Source organism: Notolabrus celidotus, chromosome 10 (assembly GCF_009762535.1).
Source record: "Notolabrus celidotus isolate fNotCel1 chromosome 10, fNotCel1.pri, whole genome shotgun sequence".
Lineage (NCBI taxonomy): Eukaryota > Metazoa > Chordata > Actinopteri > Labriformes > Labridae > Notolabrus > Notolabrus celidotus.
Window position 1 is genome coordinate 5,278,858 of NC_048281.1, and position 21,671 is coordinate 5,300,528.

Here is a 21,671-nt window from a genome sequence, read left to right on the forward strand (position 1 = left end):
GTAAGCCCCTAATGTTTTCCACGCCTGGCCACCCCTTAACAGTCAGTGCCCCAGTTTGGCCACCCAGGTCAAAACTGTCTGTCTCCGCCACTGCTTGTATAATGTACGGAAGAGGATTAGGGCCACCACAGAAATAAAAAAAAAACAGAATTTTCGAGAAAGAAAACTCGAAAATTTCGAATTTATAAAGTCGGAAATTTTCAAGAAAAAACTCAAAATTTCCAAGATTATAAAATTGGAGAATTTCTAGAAAAAACTTAAACTTTAAATACCTAAATCTGTGAGAAATGAAACTCAAAATTTTCGAGTTTGATTCATAATTTGATAATGCTGTCAAGTGGGTTCATGGTGCAGTGAAATGGGCAAAGGGCAGCTTGTTAACAATCAACAAATACAAAGTTTTCTTGTAAATCTATGACTTTATTAACTCGAAAACTTCAAGTTTGATTTCTCATAGATTAACAGCTTTATAAACTCGCAAATTTCGAGTTTTCTTTCTCAAATTTTTTTATTTTTTTATTTCTCTGGTGACCCTAATCCTCTTCTGTAGTAATGCATGACATCATTCATTCTCCTGAATTTATTGAACTCAATTCAATACACAGGAATCAATCTTTATTTCTTTAAACGTATCTACCCACAAAAATCACTTCATTTAAAATAAAATATATTAAATTATATCATATTAAATTATATTGACAACGTGACAAGTCACAAAATACAGAAAATGCCATATGAACAGTCAATTAAAAATAACAGTATAGTACATGCAGTTGAATATTATACAAAATAAATCATAGCCATGTTTTCAAGTCATGTTTAAAAATGACAGCTTTTGAATAATGGTGGAACATCTGGCGAGCAGCTGTAACAGACAGTAATGCACTGATAACAGTGCAGCACATCAATTCTAATTTCATGAATCCCCAAGTAGCAGCATTGTTTTTTTCTTCATCCCAACTGTTTATTGAAGTGCTATAAACCCCAATGCATGTTATAGATTACAGGACAGGAACAAGGGTTCAATCTTTCCACTGGTTTAAAAACAAATCATGCACATAGTCAACGTTCTTACTCATCATCATTACTCAGATGTTCTCGTCTGATGCTGTCATGTTTAACTGATGTGCAGATGTTGATTTATTTTGTGTTAATACAAACATGACACTGAAGATTGGGCTGTGAAAAATCAATAGATCCCTTCATGCCATAATGTCTGTGCACCTGTTCGTGTCCTGTATTGTCTTCACAAGAGTATTAAACATGTAAAGACGTACAATATAAGCATGCTGGATATTTTAACTATTGGAAAGCAGCACTTCTTGTTCCTGGGCCTCCCTCCTCTAACTCCTCCTCTGAGTAAGAGCTGTAGCTTGCTCCTCCTCCTCCTCCTGCATGCCTCATGAAGACTATTGGGCTTAAAGAACCTTCTCCCAACACCTCTATCTCCTCTCTTTCATCAACATCCTCCCCATCTATCTCCTCTTCATCTTCCAGGCCCGAGCTCTGTGAATCACTCTGAGGCTTGTGCGCACCCGTCCTATTTCTTTCTGGGTCAGACAGTGAGGAGGTCAGGGATGCTTGCTCCTTGGCTTTGCGACTTCTTTTCCACTTCATTCTTCTGTTCTGGAACCAGATCTTGACCTGTTTTAAAAACAACAGAAATCAATGTGTTGGAGTAAAACAATATGTGCTTGGGGTGCATGCAAAAATGTGTAAACATTGCCTTTAGAGTTTTGAGGCTGGTGAGAAGAATGTCAAAAAAGCAGGACACCATGACCCTGTACTAAGGATGATGGAATTCAGGCTTGGTACTCTAGGTAAATGGAACATGTGTTTCACCAAGGTCATATAAAGAAACATTCACACTGTGAATGTGTGGTGTATGTCTTCAAATCCAAAATCATTACAAATGTTGCCCCTATATGTATACTGTACAAACCATAAGCCTTTTTAAAGGTGAAAGAAATCAAGTCTTAACTTAAAAGAGGCCAGAAATAAATACTCTTAAAACTGATGTGATTCCACTGAAGATGGTCTTCTTTGGGGAGGATAAGGACAAGCATACACACACACACACACACACACACACGAAAGTAAACAGTGGGCTTTAATTTATCCAACAGTCTCTGAATATTACCTGAGTCTCAGTCAGCATGAGGGAAGTGGCCACCTCAAAGCGTTTTGGCCTGGACAGGTATTTGTTTAGTTTGAACTGGTTTTCTAATTCTAGCAGCTGCCGGCTGCTGAAAGCTGTCCTGGGCCTCCGACACTTCCCCAACAAACCAGCTTGAGTCTGACCTGAGAGTGGACAAGAGAGAGGACACAAAGGAAGAAGTTGTAATGCTTGTTTTGTCATTGTAAAATCTTCAGCTGATTCATCACAAAATCTTCCCTCTTGGTTTGCATTTCTTTGTTTGGATTCCACAGACCTATCTGTTGACTGTCCTGCTTGTCACTGGCCCTTAACATTTATTGCTTTGAGGTGTTGTCGTGGTGAGAAGATATTACTCTGTGGGGTAATAAACCACCACAGGGGGACCATTATCTTAATGAAAACACCGTAAATGTTATCATTTGATTTAGTAGTAGGTCTATTCCTGGTGTTACCTTTACCGTAAAAGTTGTGCGTAATATTTACGAGATAAATTGCCTGCAAGTGTCGAAGTGCATCACAATGTTATAGGCCTTTCAAAACCAATACTAACACACAGGGGGAGGCACTTATGACATACACACTTACAGTTAAAGCCTCCAGTATATTTTTGTTAAATAAAAACAACATTGAAGGGAAAATGAAAGCCTTTAAAGTAAAGTTTAGTCACTTAAGCCGGTGTTCTTGTGCTCTGCTTTTATCATGAGGCTTGTGCGTAATTTGCGTGCGTAAATCAGCCAATACATTTAGGAATATGCGATTTAATGTATTTCATTATGAAATGAGCTTAGCTAAAGATGAAGAATGAAATAAAACATGTTTTAAAGTCAATACAAAAAACTTTTAGGGATTCATGTGGATACAAAACTATATATAAAAAAATATTGGTGTAGTTTGACGAATTGATTTCACAGTCCGGTGTTGCAATAGGCCTATTTCAAACATCTTACTTGGCTGCTCTTATCAAAATTATTACACTGCTGATCATCAATTTAACACATGAATGACCAATAATGTGCATTTGATTTCCTAAAATATTTGATACAGTTGAGCACTGTCTTTCAGAAAACAGAGAAACCCGCTCACCACCATATTCGCCCACTCTGGGTATCATCATCCCAGCTCGGATCCAGGGTTCCAGTGGGTGCCCCGCGACCATGGAGGCCGCCTTCAGCTGCTCTGGGTATGTATGAACCAGCTGCGAGAAGCCGGGGTACATGAAAGCGGGATGCTGGCCTCCGAGGGCCGCCAGAGGATACATGGAGCCCGGGTGAACTCCAAAGAGACCCCCTTGGTGTAGAGCAGCGAATCCTGACTGGGATAAGTTGAAGAACTGAGACTTGGATAGAACTCCTTGATGGGCTGGTGAAGAGTTTGTTGGGTTTGGATGAGGAGAAGGCGTCCCTGAGCCGTGGGGTGACAGCGAACTTCCACCGGGGCTCCTGCTGTGGTGCAGCCCAGGAGAGGCGCCATCAATGTCCGCCCTCTGATCCGTGCCATGCGCGAGAAGCGCATCAATGCGAAAGTTGTGAGCTTTGTCCATAGTGGTTGTCATAATGTCCCACGATGTCTACTATCAAAAGCTGATCTTTAAAGTTGGAAACGCTACTCTTCTTGTGTACTCAGTACTTTCTAGTAAGAGGTAAACCACTGACACCAACTTTAAATTGATCTCTAAATTCAGAACACACGGCGTGAACTGTTAACCTGAGCAGACCCTGCTATACTGTTATTTCACTACTTCTGAGAAATCTCTTCTCTCTGATCCCCTCCACTTCAGTCCCGTGCGCAAACCCACTTCACTCACACCGACAGTGAGGAGAAAAATTTCCCGCACCCAACAGCACCATAAACTTTGCTCCCTTGTGATTGGCCAGAGCCTAGCAGCACAGGGGCAGGATTACTCTGTAGGCGATTCTTCAGGGTTATTTGCATTTATGCACTGCTGTGTCAGCTAAGACCAGCCACTTATTACTCCACAGATAGCACAAATAACTTAGAACAGGGTTGAAAATGTGATTAGAGGTAAAAAGTTTCATTAATTCATTATGTATGTATTATAAAACATTAACGGTTTTAAAAGAAAAATAGGTCTCTCTTACTTTCTTTCTCTTTCGTTATTTCTGTCTTCACTTGTTTGTTGCCGACTGTCTTTGTTCTTTTCTTCTTCCTTCCTTACGTTATCTGTTATCTGTCTGGCTGTTTGACCTCAAATATAATCTCTGTCTCAGGTGTGATTAAGGTGCAACCTTCTCACAGACTGTCTTGTATATTCTCATGCTCGTTAGACATTTACTTCAACTATATTGCTGTAATTGCTGTAATCTCACCTTGGAGAGAAGTAATTCATCATTTTACAACTAACTCTTCATTAGATTTTATAACCTGCTATGGGTTGACAGAAACCCGTCTGCTCTTATCAGCGGCCGCTGCTGTGATTATCATTTATCAGCACACAATGGAGCTGTTAACGGGATAGTAAAATAACAGAAAGCAAACTCATTTTCTCTCCCTTCAGATCATATAGCACACAAACAAATATGGACAGGTGACACCAAATCCTGTTTGGTTGTTTGGCATTTCAGAAAGGAGTTAGATACTGTAAATCCAATAAAACTGTGAAAGTGTTCCATACATTGGAGAATCCAAACAGAGCTTCAAAGAGGACATTTTCCTTTCAAGCTGAGCTGATTCCTCCCTGTCTGTGGAAACCCACTGAGTTTCAAGGCATCAAGTGGACCTGTAAAGTTCAAAATTCATCCAAGCAGACTTCTACCAGAGTTAAAGTGGTAGTTACTTCCTGCACACTGTTTATACAGGACTGATAAGAAAGGTTCAGACGCATGGGAAAACAAACTGATCTTACTATAAAGACAAACACCAACATCTGCTGAACAACCCAACATACTGTCTAAATGAAACAGCCTTAAGATGCATCTGTGTGTGTGCCAGCATGCATGCATGTGACTACCAAGGGAAATCATTATCTGAGTGATTATATGATGGCTTTGAGATATGAAGATTCTTGAGAACAAAGAGAAAAACGTTTGTTTAAGTGCTGACTTTTATAGCATACCTGCAGCATTAGCAGAAGTTTCCGACTTCCTCATTTAGTCATACACTGGAACAAAGAGGCTTTGATGTTTTATTTTTAGAAGCCAATTAAGACAGGTTACTAATTTACAAGTGGCATAATCAGATTTATAAAATCCCAAAGATTCATAGGTGTAGTCATATAGAGAATGAGAAACAGGCAGAACATTGTAGGGTCAGGAGGGGAGTTACAAGGAAGTAGTTGTAAAACTGGGATGGACTAGACACTTTCCCGCTCAAAGAAATGTGAATAAAAAATGCAATGTCACAACTTCTCTTCTAAAAAGTGAAATTACTGTCATGAATGGAGCTTTAGTTTTGGATTTGTCCTTGTGTTTCATGTCTTATTTCCACCCTGTATTCCTTCTTCTTCTTCTTCTTCTTCTTCTTCTTCCTTGTGTTTAGTGATCCATGTCTTGTGTTGTTTTTTCTTGTTTCTTAGTCTAGTCCAGGGGTGTGAAACATAAGGCCCGCGGGCCAAAACCGTCCCGCCAGAGGTTCCAATCCAAAGTGAAAAAATGACAGAGAAGACATTAACTTCCATTTTTTTTTTTAAATGGATGCTTTTCAGATTTGTCCCCTGGGGGTCGCATACAATCATAGTTCTGATGGAGTGCACCTGAACGGCACTCTGGGACTTTTTTTCTCAAAGTGAGGAAAAATAACATTTGCAGTTTGCATAATCTGGTAGACTTTTTAAGTCACTTCAAGATAGAGTTTTTGTATATAAACTTGTCACAGCAGGAGCGGTGGATTCACACTTTTCAAAATAGCCAACTATGGTTTGTATGCTTACCAACATGTGCGTACGTCATAGATGCGCTCTGTCACCGCTAACACTAGCACTACACACCTGCATAAAACACCGTCCGGCAAGCAAACTGTTCATGCTAGAGCTAGGGGGTCCATAATTGTCAACTTTACCTTCTTCATTATTATAACCAATCAATCAATCTTTATTTGTATAACGCCAAATTCACAACAAACGTTATCTCAAGACACTTTTACAAACAGAACAGGTCTGGACCGTACTCTATGTTAAATTATTAACAGAGATCCAACATCATGACAGGGTAAGACTCAGTCTTATCTCATCTTAATCCACCATGAGCATTGCACCTCGCAGTATTTAGCTAGTTACAGCGGCAAGGAAAATCTTCCTTTTAACAGGCAGAAACCTCAAGCAGGACCAGACTCATGTTAGACAGCCATCTGCTTTGACTGAGTTGGGTCTGGAAAGAGGGATAGAGGAGAATAAGAGAGAGAGAGGGAGAATATATCTGTTCTGCTGCTGTAAACACTCTGTGTCAGGTGACTTGGAAACCTGTGTGCTTGGTGTGTTTGCAGCAGGTTTCAGTGCTTAAAGAATGTAATATTTGGCCAACTATGCGACTCATCATGGCAAAAATACAACAGCTGTTTTTGTAAAGAGATAGTTAATGAAATGTGATCATTTTCAGAATGTACTTTTTTGCACTAAAACAAAGGGAAACATTTGGAGTTGTCCTTCCCACTTGAGATCAAATTGGGCTCTATGTGGGCCCTGAACTGAAATTAGTTTGACACCCCTGGTCTAGTCTATTGTGTTTTATTTTGTAGTTCTTGATCCCTGTGTTTCCAGTTAGTTTTACTTCCTGCCCTTGTGTTTTCCCCTATTTTTTGATTGACTTAATGAGTTTCACCTGTGGCCGTACCTGTGTTAATTAGTCCCCTGTCCTGGGTTGGATCATTGTAAGTCTTCCTTGTGTTCACCATATGTTTCGTTATCCTAGTGTTTCCTTAAGTTTCCTTTTGGATTCAGTTTCTCAGACATTTTAGTAGATTTGGTTTGTACCTTTTTATCTTTTGTAATTAAATCTTTATTTTTCTGCACATGGCTCCTCCTCCGTTTTTCCCCATTTTGACAATCACATAGTTTCATTACAGAATGCAGTTGTTTGATGTCTCCTACTTTAACCAATGAAGTACACCTTTCTGATTGTTGTCTTATCTCTATAAAATAACTGTAAATTAAAGGTTATGAAAGTACATTGCACTAGGTTGTTTTTGATAAGGTCTTCTTTCCACTGCCCTTTATGGTCAGACAGGTCACAATAATGTGTGAAGTACCGGGAAAGCATGAAGGTTGTAAAAGCCAGCAGTAAAATAATTAATACTCTGTGATCTGTTATACATTACAGGTAGATAAGAAAGCCAAAGGGTATATCTCATCCTTAATAAAGGCTGACGACTTATCTAGACCATGATATCCTGCCACAAATATAACATCATTTCAGATAAGGCCGACATAATGGACGCCGCCTTTGAAAATTCACACCAGCAAGAGATATATTGTTTGATAATGAGATAGAAAAGTGATTTACGGACATGTGTGTAAACCCAAACAAGAGAGTCCTTGTGTTCTCATTATCAATGCATGAGCTTTGATCTACTCAGGCAGATTGCACAAACTATTGAAATGGAAACTGTGACTAACAACATAATTTGTTCATCTGAAGTAATAGATATTTAGAGTTTGGGTCGATGGACTGCAAGTCTTTGTCCATTTGGTATTTTACCATCAATTAAGTATTCTTTTAATTTTTAGATTAGACTCACACTCAGGTTCAGATGTAATTTCAAAAGCCTTCAAATCTCAATGAACAGTATATTCAAAACTATTCAAATGTACTTGTATGGTGGACAAAAAGTTTGTATATTAACAACAACTATGAATGAAATGCTTTGATTATTTGACCCTTTTGATTCAGTGTTATCGTCGAGTCACCAAACCTCAGGTTAGAGTTAAGTCTTAAGTCTCCAGGTGTTTTTTTCTGAGTTTCAGTCAACAACAAAGGATCTGAGTCCAGTCTTCAGTACCCGAATCTGAGTCCAAGTCTTTGTCTGAGACCTCAAGGTTGAGTCTGAGCCAAGTTCCAAGTTCACCACTTTAGCACGGTCTTGGAGATAACATACAAATTGGACCATTAGCCACAGATCTTGAGTTTTGCATCCTACGAATAAGGATCTTCTTCCATGTTGTTTACCAATGCTGTTGGTATTTGCCACAGTGTCAACAGGCAGAGGTGAAACGTCTCAGATCCTTTCTTATCTTAAAATAATTATTAACACAATAAAATAGACTCTATCAATAAATAAGACTCCATCCTCCAAGTTGATTCTTTACCTTAAATAATCCAAATATCCATTCAAACAAAACTCCAAGTGTAGAGTATCTTCACAACAACAACCTTTTTTGTACTTTTGTTTTAAGGTTACAGTGGACTACTTCCTCCAATGCTCTTGTTCTATGAAGATGCACTTTTGAGAGGCAGACCTCAAATGTCATGAACATTTTAGCTTTGCTTTGCAGCAGATGTGTTACAGATAAGGGGGAATTTTCTGATAGCCATTTTTGGGTCACAGCCACCTTACACAGAAAGGAAGCAGAAACACATCTGTGCATGCACAGGCACTGTTGCACACACACACACAGGGGCATCTTAGTGGGGGGAAAAGTGGGACTGACTACCTAGGGCCCAAGTGGGGAGGGGGGCCCTTAATGCGCCTGAAATAAAATGTGTTTTCTGCTACGCTTTTCTTTTGTTTTGATATGACTGCAATAAGATAACTAAAATTGTCTGAATAAATAAACAAACATTCAGAATTCCACGGCTGCGGGAGATGCGCGTCTCATACTTAAAGTGGGGAATTGTCATATTTTCACAGCATCAAGTGTGGCTGAATCTGATTGAAAGTAAACTGTAGGTTTTTAGAGTTTTATTTGACTTCATGAGGTTAGATTATACCAAATAATTCCCCCCCTTTTTTTATTCATCAAGTCACTTGGCTTCAAATAATCTTGTTTAAAGCGGTGGACAGTCTGAAGGTCAATGTTGTGCAGTTACTTTTTGAGAAATTGTAAAAAAAAATTATAATATTGATATGTAGCTTAGATTTGAGTCAGTTAACCAGGATAGTTTTAAGCATATATTTTTGTTTAATGCAAATAAACCAGTCTTATAGCAGCAATGTTATATTTTGTAGGGTTGGCTGTGGTGATGGGGCCCACTGAGATATCTTTTCAGGGGGCCCAGAATTCCTGGCAACGCCCCTGCACACACACATACACAACAGAGTCAAAGAAGACAGAGCAAGTGCGGCACACTCAGCTCCTCTCTGCCTTAAGCTGTAAAAGAACCATTCATGCTGTCTCTATTCATACACAAATGTCAGAGAGGTTAACTCAGTGGGCGATTCTGTCAGACCTCTGTAGTTAAGAAGCAGAAAGCTTACAACCGTCTGACAGGGTTATTAATATGGAAGAAGACGAGGAAGAGACTTTGTAGATATCATGTAGATTTATTAAATGCACTAATACCTTAAGAACACTTCTCCTAGCAATAACACAAAACGCAGTTATAACTACTGACAAGGAAATGAGGGAGTTATATTTATTTAAAAGTAAACATAGTTCATAAGATATCAGGTAAAAATGCACAATCTTTGGTATATTGCACTTGTATTGTGGGTATATTCCAAAAGTTATCACAACTGGTTACTGCAAGATGCAACAGTAAAAATGTCAAGGCAAGGCAAGGCAAGGCAGCTTTATTTGTATAGCATATTTCATACATGAGGGCAACTCAATGTGCTTTACATTAAAACATTAAAAGCATTGGAAACATTCAGACAGGCATAAAATAACATAATTAAAATGACAAATATAATAAAACAGAAAAGAAAAGGAAAATTAGAAATATATTTAAAAAATTTAATTTAAAGTGAGCTAAAATGAGCTAAGATAGGAAGGCAGTGGCAAATAAAAAAGTCTTAATCTTGGATTTAAAAGAGGTGAGAGTTGGAGCAGACCTGCAGCTTTCAGGGAGTGTGTTCCAGATATGTGGTGCATAATGACTAAACGCTGCTTCACCATGTTTCGTTCTGACTCTAGGGACTGAAAGCAGACCAGTACCTGATGACCTCAGAGGTCCAGATGGTTCACACAGTAGCAGCAGATCAGCAATGTATTTTGGGCCTAAACCATTCAGTGCTTTATAAACCATCAGCAGGATTTTTAAAGTCTATTCTCTGACAGACAGGAAGCCAGTGTAGAGACCTAAGAACTGGAGTGATGTGGTCTACTTTTTTGGTCCTTGTTAGGACTCGAGCAGCAGCATTCTGTATGAGCTGCAGGCGTCTGATGGACTTTTAAGGGAGTCCTGTAAAGACCCCGTTACAGTAGTCTAGTCTGCTAAAGATAAATGCATGGACGAGTTTTTCTGCATCCTGCTGAGACATAAGTCCTTTAATCCTTGATATGTTCTTAAGGTGATAGTAGGCAGACTTTGTAATTGTCTTAATGTGGCTGCTGAAATTAAGGTCTAAGTCTATTATTACACCAAGGTTTCTGGCTTGGTTTGAACATTTCATTGTTGCAGATTGGAGCTGAGAAGTAACCTTTAACCTTTCTTCCTTTGCTCCAAAAACAATCATTTCAGTTTTTTCTTTGTTTAACTGAAGAAAGTTCTGGCTCAAAACCAACAAAATAAATTCTGATTTAGTTGAGCAATTTTCACAAATGTTTATGTTCTATATTGCAGGTTAGGAATTGAACCCTGCGGAGACTTTAGGGCCCTTAAAAGGCAAATATAAGTGGCACAGACTTAGGCTTTATGTGTAACAGGACTACGTATCCCAGGAGTCATTCAGGCTGCAAAATTCCCCTTAAATTCCCAACAGATAGGCTATAATAGAGCCTGTTGTTCCCCCGCTGTCTGTGTCCTATTGTGGTTTCTAGTCTAATTTCTGCTCTTGGTTTTTTGTTGTTGAATCCATTGTCATGTCATAGTTTTGTCCTGATTGGCCTTATGGACCGCAGGGGAATAGAACACTTCCTAGTTTAGCAGGGGTGGGTGTTCAGGGTTGCAAGGTTCAACCCAGTTCAAAATAGGTTGATTAATGATGGCCGTCAGAACTGAGACTGAGCCATAATGAGGAGGACAAGAGGGAGGAGCGGAGGAGGAGAAGAGGAGGGGAAGAAGGGGAGGTGGGAGGAGGAGAGAGATTGGATGATTAGAAGTTAGCACAGTAAACAGTGAGCTGGCAGTACAATGAGATGAGGCTTTAGGCAGAAGTGGAGGGGGAGACAGATAGCTAATTAGGCCTGAACTGAGGTGTGTGAATGAGAGGAGGAGACAGACACACGTAGAGCTGGTTATAACACAAAGACAGGGGCTGTGACGAGGAGGCTGCACAGAGTGGTTAAACATCTGTTGCTCTGTGGGACACCCAGACTGCTCCACAGGGTCAGGTTCCCAAAATACTCATTACCCAAACATGCTCGTCCTTTTACATAGTTTACATGATGGCTGTAAACAAGTTAAAACCCTTCTTAAAAATGTGACTTCTCTGTAGAAAGTTAACTCATTCATAGCTTTCTTTATCAACCAGCGGATTGAGTTCTTGTTCCCTGCAAACACATGATTATAATGTAGTTACCACTCGAGTTGTCATGTGCAAACTTTTGATATATTTGTGCAATCTGTGGGAAAATAGGAACCAATCAAACTCACAGTCCTTATGCACATTTAAAAATAATTAAATGTCTTAGTAGAAAAAAAAGAAAGATTAAAATTAAAATTGGACAGCACCATACTCTGTAGCTGTTGCTGAATATTTTGATAAAGGTAGTGCTTGTCAACCAAGTGTGCTTCTCTATTTAAAAAAGTACGTAATAGAGCTTTAGTGAGCTGCAGAAATAATATGAAAATATAAATACTAATTAATATAACAGGAAGGAAAGTCACAATATCACTACAATTACTGTAGCCCATCTGGGCAGTCTGTCATGAAGGAAATTGATTCAAAGTGAACCCATTTTATTGCAGTCACTTTAATACAGTACCCGTATTACCCAGCTGTGTTAAATACTTGATTCTGATTGGCCAATACTCCAAAGCAACAGGGTGTGATATAAACAGCTCATTGTTGTAAGAGACCTTGTGATCTCACATGTCAAAAAATCCATCCGTGGAAATGAGTGTGGCACATTTTAACTCTGCCTGTTGACACTTTGGCAAAACATGACTTTAAGTTAGTATTCTAAATCCTTATGTATCATGAAGGGCAGGGTGTAAAATTAACTTTTTACCTCATCTGCCATTGGCTAGAGACCTCCAAAAATGTACCGGCCAAAAATATTTTTCACCGGCCAAATAAAAAAATCATGACTCATTTGATTTAAAATAATTACCATACATTTGTATTATGAAAATCCAACTTAAGCATCACTGACAGAATACAATTGTTTACAGATAAAATTACATTATTGCTGTTTTATTAGGTTATACTCTGTTTAGCTGTCTGTTCCTCTTCTTGATCGTCTCCTGCCTCTTTGTTTATCCTTTTTGTTTGCGGTGGCTTCACACCGGGAATGTGTCGCCACATCTTCATCGAAACACTCTTCCCGCCGTGCTTCTTCAAGCAAAGGGGATGAATAGAACTCCAGTAGCTGACGTCACACCATTCCCGACACACCAAATCACAACACAAGTACAGCGCGCCGCGAGGGTCAAAATAGCCTGACAGTCAGCAGAAATGGGCGAAAGTATGAAAACAAACCCTCACATGTAATACAACATTTTCCGTCGGCCACTGGCGGGTGTGTGTTTTTGTTTTACAAGCCAAATTAATTTTTTACCCGCCATTGGCGCTTTGCGGGTGTTAATTTCACCCCCTGATGAAGGGTATTTCAATAGTGTGTTGAATTTATTAAAAGAGCATTCAACTTCCATTCCTGGTTAAATGCTGACCAGTCAATAGCAAAGAAGATAAAAGAGAGGAGGCAAACAGCGCAGAAACACTGAGTGATGTCAAAAGACGCTGAGTGAAAGAGACGTCTAGCAAATTTCAGAAGGCAGGCATAAAGCTAACACAAAACTGAACATGAGGACGGGCTCTGCCTTGTCTGTCTTTGTCTTTAATGGAAAGGTTCAGTGAAACATGATTTATAACAGAAAAAAAGGCTAATGTTTAACTTCAGTGAAGAAATGTTCTGTAGAAATTAGCTGTTTAGTGCTAATTTGACTTGCTAGTGATAATGACAATAAATTGTTCCCATAGAAGCACTAACAGGAATAACATTTTTTAGCTGTAAAAAAAACCACTGTTTGTATGTTGTTTTAATTTGTTTATCTCTAGTCGACTCTTCAGCTAGTCCAAAACACTGCAGCTCGAGTGCTGACTAGAACTAGTGTTAGCTTCCCTACACTGGCTCCCCATAAAATCTAGACTAGAATTTAAAATCCTTCTTCTGACCTACAAAGGTCTTAATGATCAGACACCTTCATATCTTAAAGAGCTCATAGTGTTCTATTACCCCTCTAGAACACTACGCTCCAATTATGCAGACCAGCTGGTCGTACCTAAAGTCTCTAAAAGTAGTATGGGAGGAAGAACCTTCAGTTATCAGGCCTCTCTCCTTTGGAATCATCTACCAGTCAGGGTCCGGGAGGCAGACACCCTCTCTACTTTTAAGAGTAGGCTTCAAACTTTCCTTTTTGATAAAGCTTATAGTTAGAGCTGGCTCAGGCTTGGACCAGCTCTTAGTTATGCTGCTCTAGGCTTAGACTGCCGGGGGAACTGACACACTGACACACTGGGATCCTATCTCACCCCCTTACCCCCAACCCCCTCATCACTTACTTTAACTCTCCCTGTCCCAGTAAAGTTACTAACCATAGACCTTTCTGGAGTCCCTGAGCTCCCTTGTCTCATAGGTTCCTCTGAGCTGCCGTAGACGTCCTCCCGCTGTGGATGTTCCAGACTCCAGCTGATACAGACGTGCTGGACTCCAGCGGCAACAGCTACTACTACTCGTCTCATCACTATCACCGCTCCCTCTCTCTCTTATTCTCCTCTATCCCTCTTTCCAGACCCAACTCGGTCGAGGCAGATAGCTGTCTAACATGAGTCTGGTTCTGCTTGAGGTTTCTGCCTGTTAAAAGGAAGTTTGTCCTCGCCACTGTAAGCTAAAAATTGCGAGGTGCAATGCTGATGGTGGATTAAGGTGGGGTCAGACTGAGTCTTATCCTGTCTTGGTGTTGGGTCTCTGTTCATAATTCGACATAGAGTATAGTCTAGACCTGCTCTGTTTGCAAAAGCATCTTGAGATTTCGTTTGTTGTGATTTGGCGCTATACAAATAAAGATTGATTGATTGATTGAGTTGGTAGCCAGGTGACGAGTGGCATAATATTAGTAAGCAGATTGGACTTAATACACATTATTTCTTACAGACATGTCACTTAAAGACATAAAAATCTACCCTATTGTTGAGCTAAAAGTCAGTACTACTGTATTTTCCTTTTTGGGAATTTGATTATCTGTGAAATGTTTTCATGACAATTTATCAAACAGTTACTGAGATATTTCAGGAACTTCATCCAACAATGATAAATCCAACAACTGATGGAAGAGAGTTGTGGCAAGTAAAAGTACTGGAGCATGGAGACAAATAGAAAAAATACAGGGAAGGGAAAATATTATTTTCTCTAGAGTGTTGAGACATGATTTTTCCAATTTGCATCATTTGCATCATTTGCCCCCTTTTGTGCCTTTTTTCACCCTGACTCCTGCTTGTAGGTCCTCATCATTCTCTCCACAACCCTCCGTCCTGTCAGAGTGGAGATGGTTCAATTAGCCTTGTGGTTCAGGGACACTCCCACAAATCCATGTTTGTGGGGTTTAATCAGTTAGGATGTGTGCATACGTCTGCATCATCACATATGTGCATGTAAGTGTTAGGGTTAGGTGATGAAGGGAGCACATAATTCTTTGTCAGTGCATGTCACCTCTCCTGTCGTGTTCTTTATTCCTTATCTTTACTTTGAATGCTCCGAAAATGCAGAAGACAAACACCTACATTGTCTTTGGAGAAAGATACTAACGCTCCAATCCAGAAGTCATAGTAGTCTCTGTAAATATTTAGATTATTTCTATAGAACATGCTATGCTAAACTAAAACGACCTGCATGGTGATTTATTGCCTCAGAGCAATTTGGATAAAAGAGGCAATAAGCCCTGTGGGCGACATGTGTCCTCTACGATGACATTGTTCCCCTTGATTTTATGTTGAAGATATTTACAAGTCATATTTCTCTTTTGTCTTTCAGCTGTGGTGTTAACTGGGAAATTGCCTATGCTGCATATTTTCAGTTTGAATTGATCAAATTCTGTCTTTAACATCACGCAGCAATAAATGTTATGTCTCCAAAAGTGCTGTAAAAGAGAAAATTGCTGAATGCCTTTTGTGCCTCAAAACAGGTTTCAACCTTAGCTTTAAAGTCCATGATGTTGAAGAGGGTTAAGAAACAACATTTCTTTAGGGAGGCTTTTTTGTCTCAGCTGAGGAGAGACACGGGGAGTTTGTGGAGTAGAGGGAAGGGGATGACACGCAGCCAGGGGTCATGGTCGGGAGTCGGATCAGGGACTGCCAGGATGGTAAAATTTACTTTTTTATTGGCCTTTTTAGTAAAGAACTGATCAGTTTCCTGCAACAGTTTGTGTAAACTGGGCTTTAAAAGAGTGTGTACTGGAAGTTTAATGTGCTTTTAAAAAGGAGAAGTGCACACAGATGGAATCTCCTTTGTCACAAATCTGTCATTGTACTTTTGCACTGCAGCACAAGACAGACTGACTTCTCGTCGGCAGGAGGGGTGTTGTGTTTGAGGCTATCCAGGGGTTAACAGGGGGATTAGGTTTACTTTAATTGGTCGTTTTGACAGAGGCGGGACTGACAGGTTAAGAGGAGTGGCTGTCACTTTAAGATGTATGTCATCCCACATTGAAGAGGAGATTTCATTTCCCTAATTGACTCTACACTCCCCCTTCACCCCCCTTTCTTTACACCTTCTCTTGTGGTTGTGTTGCTCTACCTTCTGCCATGGTCTCCTCTCTTCCAACCCTCCCTTTTGCTTCCTCTTAGGTTCCCAACCCAGATGTTTCTTGTCTAATTGCAGTCGGAACAATTTAATTTGCTTGCTCATTTGCAATGAAAACCAAGTGTTAAACTAGTTAGCACCATTAGAGCATATAAGAACTCCTTGATGAAGAATGATTAGTCTCACTGATGCTGCTGGACCGTTCTTGGAAGCACCTGGCTTTTGCTACAGATGATTTAGTCTTTGGTGCCAACAGTCAATATTACTTTTTCCACTGTAGCCAGTTGATTCCCCGATATCTGATAACAGGGGATTGGGTTATGTCTTTCTTATCTGTGTGCTGCAGTTTGCTTAAAGTCAGAGACCAACTTAAGACGCATGAATGGAGTTGGAGTTGAGAGAGACATTATTGGCCATACGCAATAAAAATTATTTGGGAAAATGTGTTTTTAGGGATTAAGAAAAGGCCTGATTGTTGTCAGAATTTGCAGATTGGTTCTTGGATAGAACTTCAAACTGATTGTTTCCCTGCATGCAATCAGAGCTTGCTGAAAATATCACACATGGATCAAGAAACAAGAAAGCTTCCAATAAAAGACATATTATATGCCGATGAATGTTTGTTGAGATTTAACTGAATATGTCTGTCAATAACAAAAGACCCAACAGCTATTCTGCCTCCAAGATTATAAGGATGTAGCCTAGACACCGAGAGCCACAGTAATCTAGTCTTCTTTGTTTTATCAATCAATCAATCTTTATGTATATAGCATCAAATCACAACAAATGTTCAAATATTTTTTTTATTTTTATTTTTTTATTTGTATGTCTTATTCTTATGCCTTGTACAAAGAGAGCACAGTTTACCAAAGTCAAATTCCTTGTGTGTTCAAGCATACCTGGTCAATAAAGCTGATTCTGATTCTGATTCTGATTCTGATTCTGATTCTGATCCCAAAACTAAAGATCAGGTCAAGCCCACACTTTATGGTGTATTATTGAGAAAGACTCACCATCAAGACAGGATAAGATCTAGTCCCAATTTTACAAGCAGGGCTCAATCTGATCTCATCTTAAACCACCACGAGAAGAGCACTTTGCAGTATTTAGCAAGTTACAGTTGCAAGGACAAACATCCTTTAACAGGCAGAAACCTTGAGCCGAACCAGACTCATGCTAGACACACATCTATCTGGATATTGTTGGGGTCTGAAAGATTGGTAGAGGGAGATGAAGAGAGAGAGATGGTAGTGGTGAGATGGATAGTAGCAGTTGGAGCAGCTGGAGTCTTGCACGTCAACAGCAGCAGGCCGTCCACAGCAGCAGGTCGTTCACAGCAGTGATTTATATGTCCTGGTATCCTTGTTTTTCTACTTTTCAACCTTATATCAGGGGTCACTGTGCTGATGTGAAAAGAGGATAGATAGCCTTCAGGCTTTTCAAGAAAGGATCAACTCCATTTGCACCAGCTCCTGTCACAACAGTTATAATGATGAGCAGGAGCATTGGACAGCTGTAAAAAAGAGGAAGTTGAAAGGAAAAATAATAAGTGGGGGATTTATGGCCTAAAATGACAAATTCTAAATTCCCAGCTCTGGGATGTTGGGCAGAGAAATTCACACTCACACACATGCCCGCTCACTTGCCTGAGCTCCTGCCTAATGTCTGTAAATGAGCACCTAACGATGTGTTCAGCTATTTGCTTATCCATATCAGTTCCACAGCTGCCTCTGTTCACACGTCCAAGCAGACACACACTCACTCAGACACGCAAAGACCCAATCATTTTGTTGACTGAGCATAAAGATAGTGATGATTTATTACTTAACTTGTCCAAACTCTGTGATGGGTCCTGCGGCAGAAAAAGGCCTGTTTACTCACCTGTGTTCATTCCTTTTTAAAATGTCGAACAACAGATTAATTGATAGGAATGATAGGGAGAAAGGTTGTAATTTGTATCCCCAGAGTTGCACAAGATAAAGCCAACACAGAAATAGGCCTAAGTTAGCTCATTAGAGTGGAAAATAGCTGCATGACATGACGTAGTTTGTGACTATCCCACTGTGTTCTTTTCCACTACCTAGATTGCCAGAGAATGATTCCACAATAACAAGAACAAGCTTCATTATCTCCAGTTGTCAAAGGTTAAAGGTTACCACTCCTCAAGATCAATGTCACAACATTTTTCACCATAAGTCAACAATTCAATTGTGTCCTATAAGATAAAATGATGATTGTGCCATGGGGTGCTGATTTGGCCAGTTAGTGACATCACACACCCCATGGGACTCCCCACTCTTTCTACCAATGTCCTGCACTGTCCACTGTCCTGTCCTCTGTGAATGAAGGCAGAAAATCCCCCAAATTGACTTAATAAAAATATTTATAATAATAAAATATATATTAAATAATAATAATAATAATAATGATCTAAGAATAAATAATAATGATAATGATAATGATAATAATAATAATAATAATAATAATAATAATAATCATATTAATAATAATGATATAAGAATAAACAATAATAGTAATAATAATAATAATAATAATAATAATAATAATAATAATAATAGTTGCAATAATAATAATTAAGTCAATAAAATAAAAAGATAAAAGCATGACATTTTTTTAACCACTAGTCAAAGGTTAACTTCACTATACTATTTTAACATCCCTTTACCCCGTTCTTGTGAACATAACAGGTACAAAAGAGGAAACATCTTCCAGTTTGTCATGGTTGAAGAAATGAGGAGGAGGTCCCATGTGCTGATTAAAATTAAAACTGATTCAAACAAAAACCAAGAGATAAAACAAAACTTACTTCACCTAAATCAAGGGAACAGAAAAACTCAGGGGTCACAGAAATCACAGTAACACTCATCAAAGATGTAACAGAACAAATCAGACACATTGAGGAAACAGACTATACTGTATACAAACACTGGGTGACAAGTAAGGGGACACAGGTGAGACCAACAAGACACAGGTAAAGACAATCATATAGGAGGGAATACACAGGAGGTAAAACTAAACTCTAAAACAGGAAGCACAAGACAAAAATACAGACAAGGAATCCAGACATGAGAGTAGACAAAAAGGAGAACATATTTTAGCACAAAAATAACCTAAATTCACTAAAAGAAAAAAAAGAACAGACCAAAACATGACTCTTAGGTGCACTTTGAATTTAAGATTGACTAAAGCTGATTTAATTTAGTGTTCAAATTGGTATAACTATCTTTCCAGCCCCTCTTGTATTCCTTCTGCTCAGAGCCTGTTAGGTGGAGGGCATTCAACCACAAGGCATTGATTCAATTTTTTAATAAGGCACGAAAATGAACAGAAACTAATATGCTTACATTAAAAAATTATGTATTCAATCTCCTTTTTAGAGGAAATGTGCTTTGAAGTTGTTAAAAACATGAATCAATCATAGCCATGGTTGTTGAATGTTTTCCCTTACACATCAGCTAAAGCAAGGATTTCCTTTTTGCAAGCAAGAGTATCAAATGTGTGTAACCTATTGAGCTTTCAAACATCATTTATTGGCAGATAAGAACTTTTCTGGGATAGATTTTCAGTCTCCGTATGTGTCTAACCTGTCACTTCTTGCCTGAATGTTCAGCTATCCACAGATGGTGCAGCAGAAGCCCATTTCCCTCAGAAGCCCTCAGTCCTCCTCCCCCTCCCCTCCCCTCCTCCCTCTATTCTTGCCTATTGACGTGATAATGGCTACAAATTGATGAAGCCATTGAGTGGGCTGGTGACACGAGGGTGAGTGGGGACACAAACTCTCCACCACCCAGTAACACTCATTAATCAGATCTCCTCCAGCCCCCGGTCCCTCCCTCCAGACTGCCAAGGGGCTGTAATGTAACACTGAGTCTGTCCTCATACAAGGAGGACCCCTCCTGTCAGACTTTATTGCTGTGTTAGTTCCGTTAAAAAAAAAAGGCAGAATTAGAGATTTATAAATAAAAATAGAAAAAGAATGAAACAGAATAGGTTGTAAGAAAATTAAAATGAGATTAAATGTCCTTGCCTGGTCAGCTCAAGCTTGAGAAACTGAATGGACAACCGGCAAGGAGGCTAAGCTTTCAACAAGGTCAACTCTATCACGAAATTTAGGACAGTAAGAAAAAACTCCCATGATGGTGTAGATGTGCCCTACATTGAGACATTTTTCAGTGCTTTTCTATGCCATCAGAAAGCCACTTTGTTTAAGCACTTTTTGTGGACACAATACGTACGTGTTCCTCCGCCTGCAGGACATTAATCAGCTGTTCAGATCTATGACCTTCAAAAGAGACCATAAATACAAACAAATAAAAAAATGAGTGATTCTGAAATGCCAATGATGTTGAGCACTGTGGATACAGGAGTATACCTTTGTTATTTTTTTAACTTTTTATTTTCTGAGAGTTTTTCTTTAGAACATACATACACTTGAGGTTAAAATTATTAGCCCCTCTTGTGAAATCAGATAAAACCCTTGATTTCTCCATGAAAATGACCATTAAAAACAAGTGTTTATAGTTTATGTGTTTCCAAAATAACAAAGACAAATGTTCACTATGTTTGACTTGGATATTTTATTGATGCAATGAATTAAAACAAGAAAAGGTAAAAATGTCATGTCCAAAATTATTAGCCCCCTGGCCCTAAGTAGTCAATAGTGCACCCTTTCTGAGCCACACCTGACAACAACCTCTTCAAATAGTTCTTTACAAGGTTGGCACATGTCTCTGGAGGGATTTTGGCCCATTTTTCCAATGCAAATTGTTCCAGCTGGTCCAAAATACATGGTTTCTGAGCATGGACATTCACTTTGAGCACCCACCACAGATTCTTCACAGGATTTAGATCTGGGCTCTGTACGGGCCACTCCAGGACCTTGGTTTTGGTGTCCTTTAAGAACTGTTTGACCAATTTTGACGTAAGCTTTGGATCATTGTCTTGCTGGAAGACCCAGCGCCGACCAAAGCCTAGACTAAGAGCAAAGTTCTTTACATTATCCCTCAAAATGTCAACATAACTTTCTTTTTTCATGATGCCATGCACCCGAACAAGACTTCCTCTGCCTGAGGCTGCAAAACAGCCCCACAGTAAGATGCTCCCTCCACCATGTTTAATTCTGAGGACCGTGTTCTAAGGCTTGAAGGACTCTTCCTTTCTTGGCCAAACATAATGAACATCCATGTTCCCAAAAAGTTCCATCAGACCAAAAGATGGACTTCCAAAACTCATCTTTACCTTTCAAATGTTTACGGGCAAACCTCAGTTTGGCTCTGATGTGCTGCTCTTTGAGTAAAGGGGTTCTTCTGGGACGATGGTCCTGAAGCCCACTACGATGAAAATCCCTCACAACTGTGCTCCTTCAAACATCAACTCCAGCGGAGGTCAGGTCAGCAACAATCATCTTGGCAGATGTCCGGGGCTTCTTGCTGACATCTTCGACTACTTTCCTCTCCAAAGTTCTTGAAATCTTGCATTTTC

At 39.4% G+C, this 21,671-nt stretch overlaps 1 protein-coding gene across 1 annotated transcript; it reads right to left on the bottom strand.

The window, feature by feature from the left end:
* Positions 1-468: 468 nt before the first annotated feature.
* Positions 469-3,983, bottom strand: LOC117820421 (motor neuron and pancreas homeobox protein 1-like). The gene is made up of 3 exons (XM_034694173.1): positions 3,242-3,983; positions 2,141-2,301; positions 469-1,644 (listed from the first exon to the last, which is right to left on the bottom strand). The coding sequence occupies exons 1-3, from the start codon at positions 3,708-3,710 to the stop codon at positions 1,303-1,305; spliced, it is 972 nt and encodes a 323-aa protein (XP_034550064.1). The 5' UTR covers positions 3,711-3,983; the 3' UTR covers positions 469-1,302.
* Between the last annotated feature and the right edge of the window lie 17,688 nt (positions 3,984-21,671).

Excerpts from the sequence above, each read along its gene's own strand:
- LOC117820421 (XM_034694173.1), bottom strand. The coding sequence starts at position 3,710 with ATGACAACCACTATGGACAAAGCTCACAACTTTCGCATTGATGCGCTT. Across the intron at positions 2,302-3,241 it reads CAGAGTGGGCGAATATGGTG|GTCAGACTCAAGCTGGTTTG; the intron begins GTGAGCGGGTTT and ends GTCCACTCTCAG. Across the intron at positions 1,645-2,140 it reads TCATGCTGACTGAGACTCAG|GTCAAGATCTGGTTCCAGAA; the intron begins GTAATATTCAGA and ends TTTTTAAAACAG.